Source organism: Artemia franciscana, chromosome 17 (genome assembly GCF_032884065.1).
Source record: "Artemia franciscana chromosome 17, ASM3288406v1, whole genome shotgun sequence".
In the NCBI taxonomy this organism is placed as follows: Eukaryota; Metazoa; Arthropoda; class Branchiopoda; order Anostraca; family Artemiidae; genus Artemia; species Artemia franciscana.
Genome location: NC_088879.1, coordinates 737,964 through 760,802, shown reverse-complemented (window position 1 = coordinate 760,802; position 22,839 = coordinate 737,964). Strand labels below are relative to the sequence as shown.

General features: G+C 34.2%; 1 protein-coding gene across 4 annotated transcripts in view; it reads right to left on the bottom strand.

The window, feature by feature from the left end:
• The window catches only part of LOC136037653 (regulating synaptic membrane exocytosis protein 1-like), a 371,730-nt gene that overhangs the window by 48,881 nt on the left and 300,010 nt on the right, over positions 1 to 22,839 (bottom strand). For all 4 annotated transcript variants that reach the window (XR_010620002.1, XM_065720373.1, XM_065720374.1 and 1 more), the window contains exons 15-18: positions 12,315 to 12,475; positions 9,966 to 10,104; positions 4,654 to 4,723; positions 3,037 to 3,268 (exon numbers count right to left, since the gene is read on the bottom strand). Coding sequence is in view for 3 of the 4 variants with exons in the window: in XM_065720373.1 (XP_065576445.1) it covers positions 3,037 to 3,268; positions 4,654 to 4,723; positions 9,966 to 10,104; positions 12,315 to 12,475 (602 nt within the window). In the remaining variant the exon portion in view is untranslated. The remainder of the gene's footprint in view (positions 1 to 3,036; positions 3,269 to 4,653; positions 4,724 to 9,965; positions 10,105 to 12,314; positions 12,476 to 22,839) is intronic.

The following is a 22,839-nucleotide window of genomic DNA, read 5'->3' as shown; positions in this document are numbered from 1 at the left end:
GGAATGCACTGCAGGGCCGACGCAGGGACCTACTAGTCAAGAAGCGTCGTTAATTCTTAAATAGTAATAATAAAAGTCAAACTTTAGCGTAAAGAGCGAGGGATTGCGGAGGGGACAACCCATTTCATACACGGAGTAATTTATGTTCGTTTTAAGTTATAATGTCGCTCATAATAAAATTTGTATATTAACTTCTTTTTTTGGCTAAATGACTTTCTCTTAGTTTTGATAAGAAGATTTTGAGAAATAAGGGGTGAGGAAGGAGGCCTAGTTGCCCTCCAATTTTTAGGTTACTTAAAAAGGCAACTAGAACTTTCAATTTTTAAACGAACGTTTTTATTAGTAAAAAAAATATGTAACTTGAGAATTAACTTACGCAACAAACTTTTATATTCTTGTATTTATATCATGTATATGAGGGGGTTTGTCCCCTCGTTAATACCTCGCTCTTTACACTAAATCTTAAGTTTTGGTCCAAATCTTTAAGAATGACCCCTGACTCAGAAAGGCCGTGGAATAAATAGTTGAAATTACTAAAAACACTTTAGCATAAAGAGCGAGGTATTTATCTCCTCCTAAATACCTCGCTCTTTATGCTAAAGTATTTTTAGAACCCCTCATATGCGTAATAATCTCTGTTCGTTTTAAGTTTTAATGCTACTCCTTACTTTCAATTGAAAAAAAAAACTTTTTCATGTTTATTTTTTCATTGTTTTTCGTTGAATTTCTCTTCCCCCATGACATATTCCTCCAAGGAAAGATCCTTCCACATAGCCCACTCTCCTCAACCCCACCTCCCAAACCAAAAAAATCCTCCTGAAAAAGTCTGTACACTTCCCAATAACCATTACTGTATGTAAACACTGGACAAAGTTTGTAGCTTGGAGCCCCTCCCCCAGGGACTGTAGGGGAGTAACTCATCCCCAAAGACATAGTTATTATGGTTTTTGACTATACGGAACAAAATGGCTATCTCAAAATTTTGACCCGTTTACTTTGGGAAAAAAAAGCGTGGGAGGGGGCCTTGGTGCCCTCCAATTTTTTGGTCACTTAAAAAGGGCACTAGAAATTTTCATTTCCGTTAGAATGAGCCCTCTTGTGACATTCTAGGACCCCATTTGGTCGATACGATGACCCCTGGGGAAAAAAACAAAACAAAAAAACCAAATAAACACGCACCCGTGATCTGTCTTCTGGCAAAAAATACGAAATTCCACATTTTTGTAGATAGGAGCTTGAAACTTTTGCTATAGGGTTCTCTTATATGCTGAATGCGATGGTATGATTTTCGTTAAGATTCTATGAATTGTAGAGGGTTTTCCCCCCTATTTGCCAAAATAAGGCAATTTTTCTTAGGCTCGTAACTTTTGATGACAAAGACTAAATTTGATGAGACTTATATTTTTAACATCAGCATGAAAATTTGATTCTTTTGATGTATCTTTTAGCGTCAAAATTCCGTTTTTTAGAGTTTCGTTTAATATTGAGCCGGGTCGCTCCTTACTACAGTTCGTTACCACGAACTGTTTGATTAAATAAAAAAACAAGTTTTTTAACTGAAAGTAAGGAGCGACATTAAAACTTAAAACAAACAAAAATTACTTCGTATATGAAAGGGGCTGCTCCCTCCTCAACGCCCCTCTCTTTACGCTAAACTTTGCCTCTTGTCACAACTAAATTTTAAAACAGTAAAAACTTTTAGCGTAAGAGCGGGGCGTTGAGGAGGAGCAGCCCCTTTTATATACGAAGTAATTTCTGTTCGTTTTAAGCTTTAATGTCGCTCCTTACTCTCAGTTATTAATATCCGAACGTTTTTGAATTAATGCATGTTTGATTTTGGCTCTCCGCAAACAAATAATTAAAATAAAATTTGCGAATAGAATGCTAGTTTTTTCAAATAAATAAATGCATGATAATAGTTACCACGTCAAATGCAACCTAATAAAGAACGAACTCTAGCTGAAAATTTAAAAGTGCGTTAAAAAAAATGGTCAATTGAGGAAGAATTGTCATTTGATGCTGATTCATGAATGGTAACTATTATTTCGATTAAATTCGATTGCAAAAGTTTATTACAAAAACAAATTTATAGGAATTCCAAAAAAATTACCTTAATCCCATGAAAATGGTTTTGGATCGAAATAAAAGTGGACAATTGGAATTATCATAACCGAAAACTTTTTGCAGGAGAATTACAGTCTTCAATCTTGAGCAGCAAGGAAAATTAATTTCTCTTATACGAAGCAGTGATTAATCTCCTTTTTTCTGCTACCACTATTGTAGAGCTAAAACGTCGTAGAGAGTTGTCTCGTAGAGAGATGTTTAAGGGCTTTTTTGAAAGTTAATTTTCATATCTACGTTCTTTTTGTAAGTAAAAATTTGATAAAACCTGCATCTTCATATACAAGATGCCATAGCCACAGATATTTTGTATATTTTGGCAAATTGTTTTTCTGGGGTATGATGTCATATTTGAGTTCTCTGTTTCATGATCCCCTGTTGTTCGTTTTTTACTAGGCTCCAGCTAAGAAAAGCCTAAGGCTTTTTCCTGTGAAATATATATATATATATATATATATATATATATATATATATATATATATATATATATATATATATATATATATATATATATATATATATATATATATATATATATACTAAGCTGAAACTAAGAAAACGGAATGAACACATTCTATCTGGAACCCATCCAAAAATGATTGATACGAAAATTCAACACCATCAATTGCCTATGATAAGAAAAACCTGTAAAAACGATACATAAAACCAAGATCCACAAGTAAGATTAAACAACATATCAATTAAGATAAAGCAATAAATTAAATAATTTGATTACAAATCTATTAAAATGAATCAAATATATAGAATGAAATGAAAGACTAAACAATATATTTAGTTATTATTAAACGATATTTCAGAATATGTTAAATTTGAGGAAAAATTAATCTTAAAAGCCATTGTAACAAAAAACTTTATTTTTGTTGTTGGCTATGATAGTAAAAAAAACATGCTTACCCTCTTCGAGCGTTGCTTTTCATTGGTCTTTCAGACTGAGTTGACAGAGCACTCATTCCACTAACAACACTTTCAATATCACTATCAGCAACACCTTCTCTATCAGGTGATAAAAGTCCATCCGACTTTCTCAATCTATCATCTTGAGCATATCCTCTATATCGAGTCCCTCTTTCATAGCCCAACAAGTCGTTATCACTGTGTCCGCTGTAAAGTCTAGCTGAATTGGGACCTGGAATATTCATGTTTTACATTTGATGATAAATTTGAGAAGAGGAGGAAAGATATAAAGTTAAACTGAGCGAAAAACTGGGTCGAAATGCGATTTTTTTGGACTTGTAACGTCTTTGAACTGCGATGACAAGATGGAAATGAATAAAAAACAAAATTATATTATAATTACATTATAATTATAATAAAATTTATATAATCAGGACTATAAAACTAAATCTATACAATTAAATTATGAATAATAAAAATTATATTATAAAATTATACAATTGGACACGCGATACCTTCCTAATTTAACGCTACATCATATCCTGGTCCACATTTAGTAGTTGGAAAACTTCTTAGTTGGTAAAAATATACCTTTAATCGAAAAATTAATTGTAACACATGAAAGGGCAAATATGATAATTAATTTTATATTTTTTGAAGCTATTGTATTTTATATTTTGAACCATCATTGACTTAACTTAAAAGGTAAAGTATTGATTTAGCATTTTAGACAAAATACAACGGGGGGAGGGGGATTTCTGAGGGGGAGGGTGACAGAATATCAAAATTAAGATCTATAGAGGTCCTAAAAGTTTAACAAGCCAAACTAAAAAATTAACTTTTTAGCTATTTAATTAATTCTTCGGTAAAAAAATACAGACTAGGAATAATTTTGAGCTTATTCCCAACAAAAGTATACTACGCCTTTCCATTTTTCCTGAGTCGATTATCCCCATGACTCCTGGTAGCAAAGTGGCTAAGTTAAGTAAGATTGAATCATCAATTCAAGGTGTTCCAGCAGTCTAGGAGGCTAAGAAAAACTAAAATTTATTCTGGATTCGGCCGTATAAACCAATGAGAAATCATGCAACAGCAGTACTAGCAGTAGTAGTGGTAGTATTAGCAGTATACTAATAGTAATAATAGTAGCAGCAGTAGTAGTAACAGTGCTAGTAGCAGTAGTAATAATAATAGTACTAGTAGCAGTAGTAATAGTGCTAGCAAAAACAGTAGTAGTAGTAGCAGTAGCAGAACTAGTAGTAGTAGTAGTCGTTGTAATTAATTCTCCAACCAAATTGAAATGGGAAATGTGATAAATTTAAAGCAAAACTTGAGAACAATAAACGAAAAGAATGAAAATTAGATTTGGTTCACTGTTGCTATGACCCAGAATTATATATTTCCTAGGATCTTCAACTGTCCCTGTATTGTCTCAGCCAACATATTGGCCGGTATTTAGTTCAAGAACATAAAGAAATATATTGAATGTGTCTAGTCTTCAATACTTTGAAAATATTTTAAAATCGACTATATTTTATTAAATAGTAAAGAAACCTGGATAGATCACAAACTTGCAATAGATAACGAAAATGAATAAAATAAAAGTCTGTGACATACCTACTGTATTGGACATCCTATAGTTTGACATCTGATGTGAACGAAGTTGTCTAGGTCTATCGTCACTTTCCTGAAAGACGAAAGATTTAATGAAATTCAACCAGATCAGAACTAATTTTCTCAATCCAGTTGGGGAATTCGTCTTTTAGAAAATTTAACTAGATTCACAAACATTTCAGATTATTTATTGAAATAAAAAGATTTTCATAGAATGCAAGCAACTTCTACTGCTAGGGCCTTAGACTGATATAAGATCTTCAGAATTTTCGCAGGGAACATGATTTGGGAGCCTCATCTATTCAAGGGATAATAGGGAAAATTTTGTCCTGAAATTGATTATTAAAATGAGCTTGATTTACACTCAAGAATTAACGTTATGCTGACATAAATATTGTGGGTTCAAACAGAATTATCGAAATTGGACTTCGCAAATCAGAAGTTAGAATCAATCATTAGAAATTGAGGATTTTTGGAGTTGTGATCTTCGATGAATCATCTCTCGAAATTGCCTAATTTGATAAGCTTCCTTCTTATCATCCCCCAACAAAATAATTTAAAAATCACCCTTTTTAAAACAAATTTGCTAGGAATCATACATCTACAGTAATTCGAAAGTAAAACAGTTCAAAATAGGACAGTGAATATATATAAAAATTATTTAACTGGATGTTTCAAACACATATACAGTGTGCTGATGATGATGCTGCTGATGATGAACACTGTATATGTGTTCAAAATATCCAGTCAAATAATTTTATATATATTCACTGTCAATTAAAAGGTTTCAACCCTATTTTGAACTGTTTTACTTTCTTCATGGAAAGGCAGTGTGGTCTTTGAAGTTATCTTTACAGTATTTCCTTTGCCTTTTTTATTTCCATTGAAATTTCCCGGTTAACAGTGATTTAAAGTGCATCATTTAATAATTTCTAGTTTTACACGTATATATTAACAAACTATGAGGTTGATTCTTCCAAAGGGGTTACAATGCAAATCGTCTAGTGGTGGCAGTGGGGACTTTTCGCTAAGTTTCAGTCTTCTGCAACAAGCTATTTACAGTATTAAGCCACCTTAGTACAAAAATATCTTCCTTTGTCCCACCCTGTTTGAAAGCTTATACTTTTACTGCGTCACGCGAAATTGTCAAAGATGTTAGCTTATTAAGTGCGATTTCGTCTGAGTCAGAACTAAAGACTTTGTCTCTTAGAGACTATGCTTTGATCTACGGTGAAACCATGACAAACCAAATCTCAAAAGGATTAAAACTTAGAAATTTCAAATTAAAAGGTTTTTGTACGGGTAGATCAAAGTTTAAAAAGACAAGAGATTTTTAAGTCCATTTTCTTACAAAACAAGGAAAGCATTGGGAGTTTCTGATTCCTTGAGTTGTCTATGAAATCAATATGACCTACTAACGCTTTGCATTGCCAGTTTACCTGTTATCATAAAAAAATTTTTAAAAAGAAAATGAATGACTAAAAATACAAAACTACGAGAAAGCCATTTAGCCAAATAAATAAATTAATATGCAAATTTCCAAATATGTAATAGCAAAAATGAAAACATACATTAATTAAAAAACGTTCAGAAATTAAACAAAAAAAAAAACAAGTCTTATAAATGAAAGTAAGGAGCGACAATAAAACTTAAAACGAACAGAAATTACTCCGTGTACGAAAGGGACTGTTCCCTCCTCGACACCCCGCTCTTTACGCTAAAGTTTTTTATTGTTTTAAAAAGTAGAGTTGAGAGAAAGAGTTAACTTTAGCGTAAAGAGCGGGGTGTTGAGGAGGGAACAGCCCCTTTCATATACGGAGTAATTTCTGCTCGTTTTAAGTTCTAATGTTGCTCCTTACTTTCATTTAAAAAACATGTTTTTTTTGTTTAAATAACTTGAATAAGCAGTGCTCTTCTTAAAACTGTTGACAGGCTAAAGAATGTAACTGATAGTAAACAATGCCTTTCGAATCAGAAAGAAAAGTAGTTTTGAATTAGGAACACTGATATGCACAGTTTAACAGATTTTCATATATTTTTTTCGAAAAAATACAACCCAGATAAACCCTTTTTCTTTTTTTTTCTTTTTTCTTGCCGACTAATTTTAACAAAAGGGTCAGAATTCTGCTACAGCTTAATGTTTTGTGCGGGATTTTTGTTTCCATTTATATAAGATATCTATATCTATAAAAATAAGTTATATGCATGTTTGTTTTTTTGCATTTTTTTTGTAAAAAGAGGATTTGCATATGACTTTATTATAAGTATATAAGGCCTTGTATATGACGTCATTATAAGACGACGTTACAGACCGGGACACAAATGACGACCGGGACACAGGGAATCTAAATGACGATCGGGACACTCAAAGAGATATTACAGACCGGGAAACCGGGACAAAAATGACGACCGGGACACCGGGACACAGGGAATATAAATGACGACCGGGACACTCAAAGAGAATTTACAGACCGGGACACCGGGACAGAAATGACGACCGGGACAACGGGACACAGGGAATATAAATGATGACCGGGACACAGGGACACAACTGCAATGGGGACGCCGGGGGGGGGGAGCAGGGGGGTATATAAATGACGACGGGGAAACAGGGAATATTCGATTAGCAATCACCATCAACAAAGCTCAAGGCCAATCATTAGAAAAATGCGGTATAGATCTGAATACGGATTGTTTTTCTCATGGACAATTATATGTTGCATACTCAAGAGTCGGTAAACCTGACAATCTATTACACAACTGCAATCGCGCGTAACTAATACGGCACGTAACGACTTAAACGCGCAGGCGGACTTGGGGGGCGCGAAGCGCGCCCACCAACTAGGTGTTGGTGTGGCGTGAAGCGCCACACCAACAGCTAGTTAATTTATATAAGATATTATATATAAGACATTTATATAAGACAATTTATACAAGATATTTACATAAGATTTTTCATTTATATAACATATAAGATATTTGTTTAGCATTATGGACCCATCTTAGGTCAAAAATTTCAGTTTTCAGGTTTGAATAGTCCTACTTAATAACTGTGATTATTTTAAAAATCATCATTTCATAATCATAAACTTCGTAATGTAGTACCACATTTTTGTCACTATTGCCAAGTTCAACAGTGAAAAAAAAATCACAAAAATAGTTAGTTAAATTTGACAAATTCTTTAGTCCAAAAATTCAAACATTGACAATTTGTCGGCCTATATCGACAACCAGAAAAGCTACAGCTTCTTAAGCTGCTGGGTGCCATCAACTATAATTTATTTTTTGTTGGTTTTTACCCACGTTCCTTTTGTTTGAATTTGGCGCCAGTTACTACAAAAACTGCATACCAGCATATAGAAGGCCTTTTCAGTTAAAATCCTTCTCCTGATTCTTCCCTATTTGTTAGGACATTTTAACATTTGTTAGTTCACAAACATTTTGTTAGTTTACATTTTATATCTACTGCACGGATGGAAAAACATTAGTTTTTGTTGGCCATTTTATGTTATCCATTTTCTGGATAACAAAAAAGTTATCCATTTTCTAAAAGCACCAAAAAATATCATAATAAATAACTAACAAAAAAAAGAAAGAAAAAAAAATAGCAAAAAAAGATCAATCTCCTTCACATTATCCCCTGCAACATAAATATGTACAGCCTAGCAACCCTTCTCCCTTACTACCATCCACTACCCACTCCTACCTACCACCCATCCACCCCATTCCCGATGAAATTAGCAAAATTACATTCTTGGGAATTTCTGCTACAAAACCAACAATCAAGGAAGGACAAATGCGAATGACTAAACTATGAAGCCTGGAGAAGCACGGTAAAATGCTGGCATTAGCTTAATCAATGTCACCCAATAAAAGGTAGAATTTGGGGAAGTGAGTCTGGTAAATTTGGGGAAATTTTATATCGTAATATAAGGCTTCAAAGTACACTAGACCGCTACTATTATTCAATGAATGAATGAATGTATTTTATAACCCATCAATAACACAAAGACATGGCGATGGAGTATCAAAAAAAGAAAAAAAAAGGAAAGACACATTCAAAAATGGGAAGAAATTACAAAATAAAAACACGAATAAACTAGACTTTTCAAAAAAATAAACCACTCCAAGGGTGGCAAACCTTTTTTGACGACAATTTTACATATAAATTACCCAGCTGTACGATCGGGTCGAGAACTCCGTAATTTGTTTCAGTATGGTGTTACGAGACCATATCGGAACACTCAGAAGGAACTTTGCATAGCGAAAAAATAGCTATGTAATCTGCTTCTTATCACTTTCATTCAGAATAACTGTGAACGGAGCTATTACTAAAGATAGCTTGAGATTCCCATGGACAGCACAGCTTAAGCCGGGGTAGGAGGTTTGCTGCCTTCTACTAAATTTAAATACTACAATATATATTTATTATACTATGTACAAACCCAAATTTAAACAAATTGCATATGAACTTCTACTTCTTCATTACACCATATGTTTTTTATATTTGTTTTTATATAATATATATACTATACTCTGTACAACCCCAAAATTAAATAAATTGCATACGAGCTTCTACTTATTCATTATACTATGTGTTTTTCCAGCAATTGAAAATACTATTTAGCCTAAAAGGTACAGTCAATGTGGGTATATGTATGTGTGTATTGGATTAACGATGCTTCTTGACTATTGAGGGCCTTGCTTAATCCCTACTGAGTGTTGCTACAACTGAGTTCAAACTCTTGCTCCTGTGTTGCCAACAAACTCAAAGCACCGCCACAGGATTCACAGTTTTCCAAACCCTCTCAAGTGGCGCCAAATTTTCGTTTTGGGGCGCTAACATCTCGTATTTCGAAGATAGTATTTTACCAAATATCTTGTAAACTGAACAGAAACGGGGCAAAAAAAGACAATAAGTCCCTTTGTTCACCAGCTGCATGTGATAGCAATGATGATTTTGCAAAATTGTTTCTAAGAAAGTAAATTGCCTTTTCCTATATTCAGCAAGATCAGGGGCCCCAATACTAGAAAGGGGTAAAGATTTACTTTTATTTTTTAATGGTGATACAAAAAAGGGTTTTCAACAACATTTGGGAGGAGGAGTCAATTTTGTTTTTTTCGATATTTTTCAATGGAAATGCCAAAATAGAAATTTAGCTAAGAAAAAAAAATGGTGTTCTGTTAGTAGGTGTGTGAACACCGATAACATAGTGCCTCTGAATAGGTGCTAATAGGTATATTACCTAATAAGTACAATAAGGTAGTTTAGGTGCTTTGAGGTGGCAATAGGTATAATCACAATAGGAACTTACTTGACGCATTTTTTCTCTAGATAAATGGAAAGCTGAAGGGGGTATTTGCGGAAGTTGACGCTTTTTGGGTGATCCAGTGGGAGTCGTCACCGCAGACCGAGAAGCCATTACTGACCGAGAAGGTATCGCTCCACTTATCCTGAAATTAGAAAAGAACGGTTAAGCTTGCGTTTGTCAAATCTCCAATTATGAACAAAAGTAATTTTTTCCCTAACATTTCTCGTTTTAAACTGATAGAAAATTCAAAGATTGATAGCAGCAGCTAATTGGTCATTTTTGACCAAAAATACGTGATCTATTGGACTCACTTTCATGCTTTCTACCACTTAAGGGTTTCGGCAATCGACATTAATTTAGTTTTAATACTATTATCTTCCTTCAACAGAGACAATATTTTGGCGGTAAAAACAAAAACTCCAAATTCCGTTAATGAAAAAAAGAAGCCATCTATATATATATTTAATTTCTCTATGGGCGTAACCACACAACGAGAAAACAGAATAGAGGTCTGATTTGCACTAGCTTTTACTATTTGTTCCAATTTTTATTGTAAAATAGTACAAATCCAAATTAGCTTTATTATGGGTATTGACGAAATCTACTGGCAGAATTTTCAAAAAAAACATTCTCAAAAAAAAAAGAATTTTCAAAAAAGAATTTTCAAAAAATCCATTCCAATTTTCCATCCTTATGGACGAAACACAGTTACGCTGGTGATCAGCCAAAATATTGCCACCTATTTTGATAAAATATTTCTGGCAGTGGTTCTTTATAGCAACTTATCTTAAATAGGCATTTGTAACTTTTGGTTCTAGGAAGTCAAATCGATGCCTATGAAAGTTGTAGGAAATTCTCCCACATAAAATCAAAATTTATACCCAAAATAAAATAAATATACTTGTACTTTTCTTGCTTTGAAGCTACTAAAAGCATTTTACTCCTGAGTTCTTTTATTCGTATTGGGTAGGCATTAAAACTTTGTTATTTTTCTCTTTTCCCTTATTCTTCTGATTTCTTTTGTTTCTTAAAAACTGATTAAATAGCTAAATCATTCCAATTTCACTTTTTCCGATCTTTCGTCAAAATTCATTTCCGTTATTCAATCACTTTTGAATAATCGCAGTTGAACTGTATATTATGTCTTTAATAATCTCTTAGATAAAAATTTTCATTTTCACTGCATTTGTCACTTTGATGTTCTTTCATCTTTTCCTACGAATATTCAAGAAATGAGATTCAAATTTCAGTTAAATTTTCTTTATATCCGCTTTTCTTCTTTCAAGTATTATTCAATGGATACATTGTAGACTGATCGTACGTTGAGCCAACAATGTGCTCGTTTATGTGCTCAGAACACATATAGTGAGCTCGGAGTAAGTTATTAATGATGCTCATTTCTGCATTTGTTTATAATTTTTGCAATGACTCTACATTTACTAGCAGTAATAGATTCAACTTAACGGGTAAATTCTATACCCTTAATTATGCATAGCAACATTGTTCATTCTCTCTTGGTCTCTCCCCCTTTTCCCTCTCATCTCCCCAAGCCAACATCCCTTACCCTTTTTCTCTTTCTCCTACTATCTTTGTCTCGTTATTTCTGCCATGATGCTCACAAAATCTCCTTTAGATACAATTTTGAATAGACTTCGCTATCGCTTTCCGCAGTATCAACTCCGATTTTAAACAAATTTATAGTAGTTCTTTAAGTTACCCAGTAACCAATATCCTTGGAAGCCCCTCTTTAAATAGATGGATTTTTTTTTAATTGCTTAGTTTTTGTTCATGGATTGTAATATTTATCTAAAATAAATCCAATCATGGCCTTTATATGTTTTCCTTTGCGAAATATTTCCTTATTATAAAGAAAAAAGGCTATGTTTCCTAACAAAGACCTTTGCTTTTTTTAGCATTTTATCTTAGGATAAATTCATTATAAGCAACACAGAAGCAACCATATACAAACACGTGTACGAACACTTTTGGCTACAGCCCCTCCATCTCCACTCCCCTATATTAATTTTACAGTAGCACCAGTGAAAGAACCATGACCACATTTTAGAGCAATAGTTTAATTTACGGTCACTTAATCCAAAGTGCGCGCTAAAATATTTCTAAATCCCTAAAATGAATATTGTTTTCATTAAAAAAAAAAAAAAAAATGTAAGTAGAAACTGTAAAGTTTCGGTGGTTGTTAAAGGCTATAGTACTGAGGAGTGTTTAGATCTTTGGTTTGGCTTACTATATGAGTTCCATGAAATGTTGAAGATAATACAATCTGAGAAGTGATGATCTACCCTACATATATGAGATAACAATAATAGGCTTTCAGGATTAAATTGCTTGTACCTATTTTCCGGAGGTGAAAGACTTCTTGACCCTGGGTCAGACACTCTTCTAGGGCTTCTTGACCTGGCTCTCCCAAGCCTAGAAATTTCCGGATAATCGGTTGGCGCAGCAGAATGTGACCTCTGCCTGGTTAAAACTTGGTGACTTCTTCCGCTATCTTCCTAAAATTATAATTTATCAATAGTAAATTTACTAGCTTTAAGGGATGCAAAACTGAAAATGATCGTCTGGCTCAAGACATTTTTGTTTCATGCCTGTACAAGAGAGGGAAAAGGAAAAAGGCAGGGTCTTATCTTTTTCACGATTGTGGCTATTTTATGTTCCAAAGCATGCAGAAGATGAAACAAAAATAGAATAGAAACTGAATAGAAATAGAATAGAAAAATAGAAACTGATTATATACTATATAATCAGTGCTCTGTGATAAATGTCGAAAAATACATATTAAGTTCTTGATGCTGCAAATAAATAACAGAACTTACTTCGAACTTTGTGACTCATTAAAAATAAAATATAGCAAATTAAAATGGAAAAATATAGGAAAATTAAAAATAGCAAACTATAATTATTTGAATTTTAGCACCCTCTTCCAGCGGTTAATAACAAATTGTCTTGTCTCCTTCCTAAAGGGCCAAAGCCATGTGCAACTGTGTTTAATTGTGCAATACAATGTCTATCGATTAGCATAATAATGTTTTAACATTTCTCTTACAAAATCAGGTGTTTTCAACTATTTTTTGTACTTTTGTTATTTAGGAAAGCTGTCCTTTTGTAAGCTTTTATGCTGAATTCTAAAATGTAATCGAATTTTTCCTTAAACTATATTTTTTATGCGATAAATCTATGAAGTTTACCGTTGGCATAATGGGAAAACTCCCAAAAATAATAAGAATATCTATTGCTCAAAAATTGTGAATAAGCTTTATTACAATTTTGAATTTAAGGCTAAAATTTGAATTAAAACCCCTTCCTGAGTGATTTAACGTCTTTAAACAAAAAAAAAATCTAGTTTTTGCAAACAAACACCAAAACTGTGGGAGTTAAAAAAATTCTAAGTCTATTTTCAAATTTAGAGCAAGGTCTTATAAAGTTACAGGTTCTAGCAGCTAAGTCAAAAAGGCTGACCTTATTTATCAGTGAAATTGAAAAATAGATACAATGCTTTTTACTAGATGATATTTCCAGGATGAGATCCCAGTGAGGATCTACCAGTGTTGCCAGAATAATAATTTTTCAAATTTTTAGAGAATAAAAAGAAGTCAAATATTTATCAACTTCCAAAAAGATTTCGTTCTAGAGTTTTACTATTTGTCTTGTGTCAAATTAAGCTACATACATCAAACTACAGCTGCTGTATGCCGAGATCTAAGATATATAGATTTTGACAGCACTTTTTAATATTAAATAAAAAATGTTTTTTTAAATGAAAATAAGGAGTGACATTAAAACTTAAAACGGACAGAAATTGCTCCGTGTATGAAATGGGCTGTTCCCTCCTCAACGCCCCGCTCTTTACGCTAAAGTTTGACTCTTTCTCTCAAGTGTACTTCATAAAACAGTAAACAACTTAAGCGTAAAGAGCGGGACGTTGAGGAGGGAACAGCTCCTTTCATACACGGAGTAATTTCAGTTCGTTGAAGTTTTAATGCCGCTCCTTACTTTCAGTTAAAAAACTTGTTTATTTCATCAGTTAAAAAATCACTAGAACTAAAAATTTCCCTTATAATGAGCTCTCTAGCGACATTTTAGGACCACCTGGTCGATACGATCCCCCCTAGGAAAAGGAAAAGAAAAAACAAACAAACAAATAAACATGCACCCGTGATCGGTCTTCTGGCAAAAAATACGAAGTTCGACATTTTTCTAGATAAAAGTTTCAAACTTCAAGCTTCAAACTAAAAATAGTAGGGTTCTTTGATAGGCTGAATAAGATGGTGTAATTTTCGTTAAGATTCTACCGCTTTTAGGGGGTGTTTCACCCTATTTTCCAAAATAAGGCAAATTTTCTCAAGCTCGTAATTTTTGATGAGTAAGACTAAATTTGATGAAATTTACATCTTTAAAATTAGTATAAAAATCCGATTCTTTTCATGTATCTATTAGCATCAAAATCCGTTTTTTAGAGTTTCGTTTACTATTGAGCCGGGTCTCTCCTTACTACAGTTCGCTACCCCGAACTGTTTGATTCAAAATAATTATGTTAGTCATATGTTTTATGATTTATGTTGTCTCCTAATAATTATATTACCGTCCAAATAATCATACTTGAATTTAACAAATCCATCTATTTGAGAATATCCTAGGATCAAATATACTACCTGATTCTGTGGCAGTTAGTAATCAACAGTTCGTGGTTTCGAACTGTATTAAGGAGCGACCCGGCTCAATAGTAACCGAAACTCATAAAAACGAATTTTGATACATCAAAACAACCGCATTTTAATGCTGATCTTAAATATATAAGTTTCATCAAGTTTAGTCTTACCCATCAAAAGTTACGAGTGTGAGAAAATTTACCTTATTTTAGAAAATAGGGAGAACCATCCCCTAAAAGTCGCAGAATTTTAGCGGAAATCCCACCATCAGATACAGCGTATCAGAGAACTCTACTAAAGAAGTTTCAGTCTCCTATCAAAACTGTGGAATTTTGTATTTGTTTTTTTCCAGAAGACAGATCACGGATGCGTCTTTTTTTTCCAGGGGTGATCGTATCGAACCAGTGGTCCTAGAATGTCGTGAAAGGGCACACTGTAACGAAAATTAAAAGTTATAGGGCCCTTTTAAGTGACCAAGAAATTGGAAGGCACCTAGGCCCCTTCCCACGCTCATTTTTTCCCAAAGTCATCAGATCAAAATTCTGAACTAGCCATTTTGTTCAGCATAGTCAAAAAACCTAATAACTATGTCTTTCAAAGCGACTTAATCCCCCATAGTCCCCGGGAGAGGGGCTGCAAGTTACAAACTTTGACCATTGTTTACTTATAGTAATTGTTATTGGAAAGTGTACAGACATTTTCAGGGGGACTTTTTTCGCGTTGGGGTGGATGTGGGTCGTGGAAGTTACGTGGGAGGATCTTTCCATGGAAGAATTTTTCATGAGGGAAGAGAATTTCCTTGAAGGGGGTGCAGGATTTATCTAGCATTATTTAAAAGAAGAGAAAATAAATAAAAACAACAAGTTTTTTTCAACTGGAAGTAAGGAGCAGCATCAGAACTTGAAACGAACAGAAAATATTATGTATATAAGGAGATTCGTCTCCTCCACAATGCCCTGCTCTTTGCGCTAAAGTACTTTTAGTAATTTAAACTTTTTATTCTAAGGACTTTGTGATTCAGGGGTCATTCTTAAAGAATTGGGACAAATTCAAGCTCTAGTGTAAAGAGCGAGGTATTGACAAGGGGCGAACTTCCTCATATAGATAATAAAAATATACAAATATAGAAGTTCGTTACGTTAGTTAATTCGTAAGTTACGTATATTTATTACTAATAAAAACGTTCGTAAAAACATAAAAAAAATTCTAGTTGCATTTTTAAGTAGCAAAAAAATTGGAGAGGGCGACTAGGCCTCCTCCCCCACCCCTTTTTCAAAATTGTCCATTTTTTTAGTCCAAGTAAGGAGAGACATTAAACTTAAAACGAACAGAAATTATTCCGTATATGAAAGGGGTTTCCACTCTTCAACGCCTCGCTCTTTACCTTAAAGTTTGACTCTTTGTCACAACTCTAATTTAAAAAAAATTAAAACTTTATCGTAAAGAGCGAGACGTTGAGGAGGGGACAACCCCTTTCATATACGGAATAATTTTTGTTCGTTTTAAGTTTTAATGTTGCTCCTTACTTGCACTTAAAAAACCTTGTTTTTTTTATATTTAAATTTTTAAAACCCACTAAAAGTAGTTGACACTGACTAGAAATTACTCCCCCTATTTCCTGAAAGGTTAGCCATAAGTATACCTATGAGCGTCATAACCAAGATTATGTCAAATATGAATACAAAATAAATTCCATTGTAATTCAAGTTGTTTTTTTTTATCCTAGTGCTGGGACTTCTTTTTAATAAATTTCTATGAATTGAATGAAAGTGAAATTTAATATATAATATTAATATTATATTTAATATATAATAAAATATATAACATATATATTTATATATATAAATATATATATATATATATATATATATATATATATATATATATATATATATATATATATATATTATAATATATAGCATTAATATTATATATTAATTTCATGAAAATTAATATGACTGCTTCACATTTATTTACTCTTCTTCTTCTTCAAATGTCAATAGAACTTCATTAACTCGAATGTACACATTCGTTTGGAGACAGCTGTTACGGAAGCCCATTTGTGAATTATAAGAAAGAAACCCTTTATTTATCATTGCCAAAAGGCCAAACAAGGAAAATATACAGAGTCAAGGCTTGTGAAAGATGTGTTACAAAAATTTTTCAAATTCAGTTTTCCTAAAATATAATCAAGAGATTTTAATTTCCAAGTTATTTCAAAACGAGAAAATGAGACCATATGCGTTTTTTCCTCGATCTACAAAATAAGCAAAAAGAAGAAAAATGTTGCCAAAAATTTTCCGATCAAACGAGATTCCTCGAAAACCCAAACAGATTTTTTTCCACCCAAATACGTTTCTCAATATTTAAACTTTAATATTCAAACTACCTGAAAGTGTGCAAAGAAAATTAGAAAATTAGAAAATTAGAAAGTGTGCAAAGAAAATTAGAAAATTAGAAGAGAATTAGAAAATTAGAAAATTAGTGCCAAGACACTGTGAAGTTTTGCGGTATTGAGAAATAGGGGCTATACTTGTGGATCAACAAACGGTACTAAGTCTTAAGTGAAAAAACATGTGAGTTTTATTACAAATATAATTGTCATGTAATTTGACTGCTCAAAACGTAGGTTTCATTTATACAATCTTTTGATCAGTTTTTAAACAATTCTTTCTGCTGACCAAGTTTCTGTTCTGACTACTGCCATAGCCCTCCGGGATGTCCTAAAATCTTTGATCGCTAGAAAAATTCAAACGGCAGCAACCTGAAAGTTACCTGCAAATATTTTGAATGAGCCTCTAGAGATAGAAGTAGCACTTCTGAAGCAAATCAGCCCATTCAATAGAAGTCCCTAGAAGTCCCTTTCAAGTGTTCCATTTTCTACTTGCTTATTCAGAGCTTAATAACACACAGCTGGCCTAACCTATAATCATACCAAGAACATATCCAGGATTCACATTTTCATACAAAGAAGCTATATGGCCGTTGCTGGTCATTGTATGGCATTTGTATGGCCATGTGATGGCCATATAACGGAGTTGTATGGCCATTGTAAGGGCATTGTTGTATGAAACAGTGGCCGTTTCAAACAAAGGAGTTAGAATCCGCAATTAAAGGAAACACAAAATCACAGCTATAGCCGTTGGCCATGTTTGCTTAAATTCTCCCAGCCCCCGTAGATATTAGGCTGATAACCAAATATTTTGGATTCCTCTGCCCCTTCCAAGAAAGAGCTGGATTTGGTAGACCCCAGACAAAGGAAAAATATGAGCTTAGGTCTTATATCCCACCAAGCATAATTTTGAACCCAGAACCGTTTCTGCTATATGTCCTACAGACAGATACTTGTGTCACCATCCTTAGGCTACAGGGATTGGACCCTGTCCAGACACCGAGACAGTACAACTAGGATATTATTTCTAACTTACCACCAAGTTTGGTTAGGATCTGGCATCCCCTTTGTGGGAATACTGTGAGAGAAGCATTTAGGAGCTCCCTGCCTAAGCAACCCAGAGAGGTGAGATTTATCCAGGGCCGTCAAAATAAAACTTCAGACCCATATCTACTCTGAGCTTAGCTCCGTTTATAACTGACGACAATTTCTTGAATGCGCACAGACTTTAATTCCCTTTTCCCTCTTCCCCCTTGATGAAGTTGTTGGGAAAAACTTAGTCCCTTGCTACCTACCAAGTTTGTTTGAGACCTGGTAGATGTAGCAATGACAAGATTTGAGCACTTCGCATCTCCAAATGCCCTATTGGGCGTGGCCCAGAAAAAGCAAAGAGGGATATTGGCTCTAATTTTTTGCCAAGTTTTAGTGAAATCTGGCAACCTGGTCTAATAGATATTGCGATTTAAAATCTTAGGTCCTCTCTGGTATTTTCTCAAAGAGAGGAGAAGGGAATCTTTGCAAGCGTGCAAATGGGCAAGTTAGACAATATCTTTTACTATCAACCAAGTTTGATTGAGATCCAAAGACATTTTTCTCGCAGATTTTGCAACGACAGGAATTGATAGACCCCCCCCCCCCTCATGATGGACAGATAAATTATGGACGTGGAAAACGTATAGGTAGGATTATATTGCTTCTCAAAAAGTTTCGATGAAATCTGAAATCCACTTCTGCTAGATCCTGTCATTGTAGGGACCCTTTTCCACAAACCCATAGAGGTTGGCTAAGAAAATGATTGACGGAGGGTATGGCTCAGACATTTTCTCGGCTCGGCCTAATTCACATCATGTTTCATTGATACTTAAAATATTGTTTTGCTACAGGGTATGCCAAGACTTTTGGAACACTTTCCTCCTCCAGCAAGCAATGACATTTGGTTCACACCCCAAACACATGCTATGTGGAAAACAACTATGTTTTCTATCAATTTTAATGAAATATGACGAACCGTTCTCATAGATAAACTGATCAGAAGAACTCACGCACCTCTCCTCTCTTATTCCCCTAAAGAGGTAGGACTGGATCTATATTCCGAAAAGGCACATGTCGTCGCAAGTTGTTACGTATCAGCAATCTTAAAATAAATATGACAGTAAATAGGAGACGTCGTAAGTTAAAAGAATTTCGGGGACCCTCCTTCCCTCAAATATACTAAATTGAGTCTGAATCCTCAGAAGGTATACCTAGGACACCAGTCCTTATTCTCAGTAAGTTTAATCAGAATCCAACATCCCACTCTGGTAGACACTTTTACGTAGGACTGACATGCTCAGATGTGTTTCTCAGACGTGTTAAATTTGGTGCTTTAGCTTTCTTCCATGTTACAGGACTGTTTCAGAAATTAATGCCCCCCCCCCTTCGAAAGTTATTGTAATTGTCATGCTAAGAACATTGAGCTGGTAACTTCAAACAATGGATTTTACGTATCCGAAGAAGCATAAGAACTAAGTCATTTTGATGTGTCGCATAAAAGAAAAAGATTTGCGAAATGAAACTAAAAATTGGCGTTTAAAGTTAACACAACCTTATAATTTCACTATTTAGGTTTTTGGCGAAAATTGACACAAACCAGACCACTGTTTGGTGCTATAAAATAGCAGAAACCGAAAAATTTTGTTCAACAAAATTTGTATTTAAAGCCTGGAGATATTGATTAGCGAAACAATAGTTTTTACCCAAGACGCTGAGAAAGCTGAAGGTTGAAAGTGACGATACTAATTCTAGAAGACAGTTGAATGGGAACTTCACTTGTGTGGAACCACTCGTAGAAAATTAGATTTATTGGATCCTTTGGGTTATAAATGCAGCAGAATTAGTAATAAACAGCGTAGAATCTATAAAATCTGATGAAACAAGTGTTTCTATGAAAATAGTTCTCTGAAAAGCAAAAAAAAAAAAAAGAAACGATAGTTTGCCAATGATATAACATAAAATGACAAATTGTAAAAACAAATTATTTTTGTGTCCAAATATGTTCGGGAGAGTCTGAAATAATTAAACAAAAAATAATTTTTTAAAATTGAAAGTCAGGAGCAATGTTAAAACTAAAACAAGGAGAAATTATAACATATATGAAGGAGTTTTCCCCCTCCCTAACACCTAGCTAATTGTGCAAAAGTTTTTTTAGAACTTTTAAAAAATCTTATTATTATTCTAATTATACAGCCCTTGGGTTTCAGTAGTTGCTTTTGAAGGATTGGTACACAATTCAAACTTGAGCTTAAAGAGCAAGGTGTTGAGGATTGCGACAAAACTCCTCATATCTCTATATATATATATAAAATAAGTTGTCTGTCTGTGTGTCTGTCAGGTGACGTCATGTTTCTGTGTCGACTGACGTCATGAAGTTAGTTGTCGTCATTTTTGCTATGACGGTGACGTCATTAAAGATATTTAAGACATATATGTTCACGTAGAAATCTATTAATGTTTAAGTTTAAAATGACTGATGAACTTACAATGGCAAAATCCGATGAAGATGCTCAAAGAGTCTATGCCAAAAAACTTGCTGCTGATAGAGAAAGTCAGAAAAGAAAGCGTGCCGAGGAATCAAAAGAACAGCAAGGAAACAGGCTTGAGGCTGATAGAGAAAGAAAGAACAGAAAGCGTGCCGAGGAACTACCAGAGCAACGCGAAGGCAGACTTGCTGCTAAAAGAGAAAGTGAAAAAAGAAGGCGTGCCGAGGAATCACAAAAACAGCAAGAAATCAGGCTTGCTGCTGATAGAGAAAGTAAGAAAAGAAAGCGTGCCGAGGAATCACAAAAACAGCAAGAAATCAGGCTTGCTGTTGATAGAGAAAGTAAGAAAAGAAAGCGTGCCGAGGAATCAGAGTAACCTGAAAGTTATCGCCTGGCATTCAGGTACAACCCTGTCGATGATTATAGCTTGAGTAGATGTGTTCAAATCGGGACAATGTCTAAAATTTGTCCCTATTGCAAGGCCTTGAAATTCAATGGTGAAACAATGGGAATGTGTTGCGCCTCAGGAAAAGTTAAACTTCCTCTATTGGCTGCACCACCAGAGCCATTGAAGACTTTCCTTACTGGAACAAAGTCAGAATCTAAGCGTTTTTTGTCACAAATCAGAAAATACAACTCATGTTTCCAAATGACGTCGTTTGGAGCCCAAATCGAAAATCCAGATCAATTTATGTCTACTTTCAAAGTAAAAGGGCAAATTTATCATAGAGCAGGGTCCCTTCTACCATTCTCAGGCGAGAATCATAAATTTTTACAATTGTACTTCATCAGTGATAGAAATTCTGAATTGAATGCACGTTGCGAAATTTCTCCCAACGTTGAAAGGACAATCGTTTCCCGATTGCAACATCTTTTCCAAGGAAATAATAATTTAGTGCGTCTGTTCAAAACAGCCATGGATTTGATGCCTGCTGATACGCATAAGATTGTTATTTCTGCTGAAAAAACGCCTCCTGGCCAACATGTGCGTAGATACAATGCTCCAATTATCGACGAAGTGGTAATCGTTATGGTCGGTGATCAGTTTTTACCTGGAGATATTATTCTTCATAAGCGAAAGGCTCAGTTGGTAAGAATTGCTGAAACTCATCGATGCTACGATGTCCTACAATATCCTATTATTTTTTGGGATGGAGCCGACGGCTATCACTTTAATATTAAATTGATGAATCCAGCCACTAACAAAGAAATGAATAAGAAATGCAGTGCAATGCATTATTATTCCTATAGACTAAAGATTCGGCAGGATGAAGAAAATTATATTTTAGAATGCCGTGAATTGTTTCACCAATTTGTCGTTGATATGTATGCTAAAATTGAATCAGAACGTTTGCTATATATCCGCCTGAATCAGACCAAGCTCCGCTCTGAACAATACATTCATTTGCGAGATGCAGTTATAAATGACGGTAATACCACAAACGTTGGAAGATTAACAATTTTACCTTCGTCATATGCTGGCAGTCCCCGTCATATGCATGAATATGCTCAAGATGCTATTGCGTATGTTCGTCTCTATGGTCGTCCAGATTTATTTATTACATTTACATGTAATCAATCTTGGGACGAGATACTGCAGCTTTTACTTCAAGGACAATTGGCGGTTCATAGGCATGACATTACGGCCCGTGTCTTCCGGCAAAAGTTGAAATCACTGATAAACTACATAGTAAAACTTGAAGTGTTTGGGTAAGTGCGATGCTGGATGTACTCAGTGGAATGGCAAAAACGAGGTTTGCCACACGCACATATACTAATCTGGCTACATAAAAAAATTAATTCAAACAAAATTGATGATGTGATTTCCGCTGAAATACCTGATAAAAATGTCGATAAGGGGTTACATGATATTATTGTAAAAAATATGATACATGGACCTTGCGGTGCACTGAACGAAAATTCACCATGCATGGCCAAAGGAAGGTGCACAAAGCAATATCCTCAACTTTTAGTATCCAACACAATTACTGGCAATGATGGTTACCCACAATATAGAAGAAGATCTACTGAAGATGGCGGTAAAACAGCAATAATAAAGAAGCGTAACGGTACCACCATCGAAGTAGATAACCAGTGGGTTGTTCCATATTCCCCATTATTATCAAAAACATTTAATGCACACATAAACGTTGAATACTTTAACTCCGTAAAGGCAATCAAATACATATGTAAATACGTCAAAAAAGGCAGTGACATTGCAGTTTTTGGCTTACAGCCCAAAATCAAAGATTTCGACGAAATCGTACAATATCAGGCTGGAAGATACATAAGCAGTAATG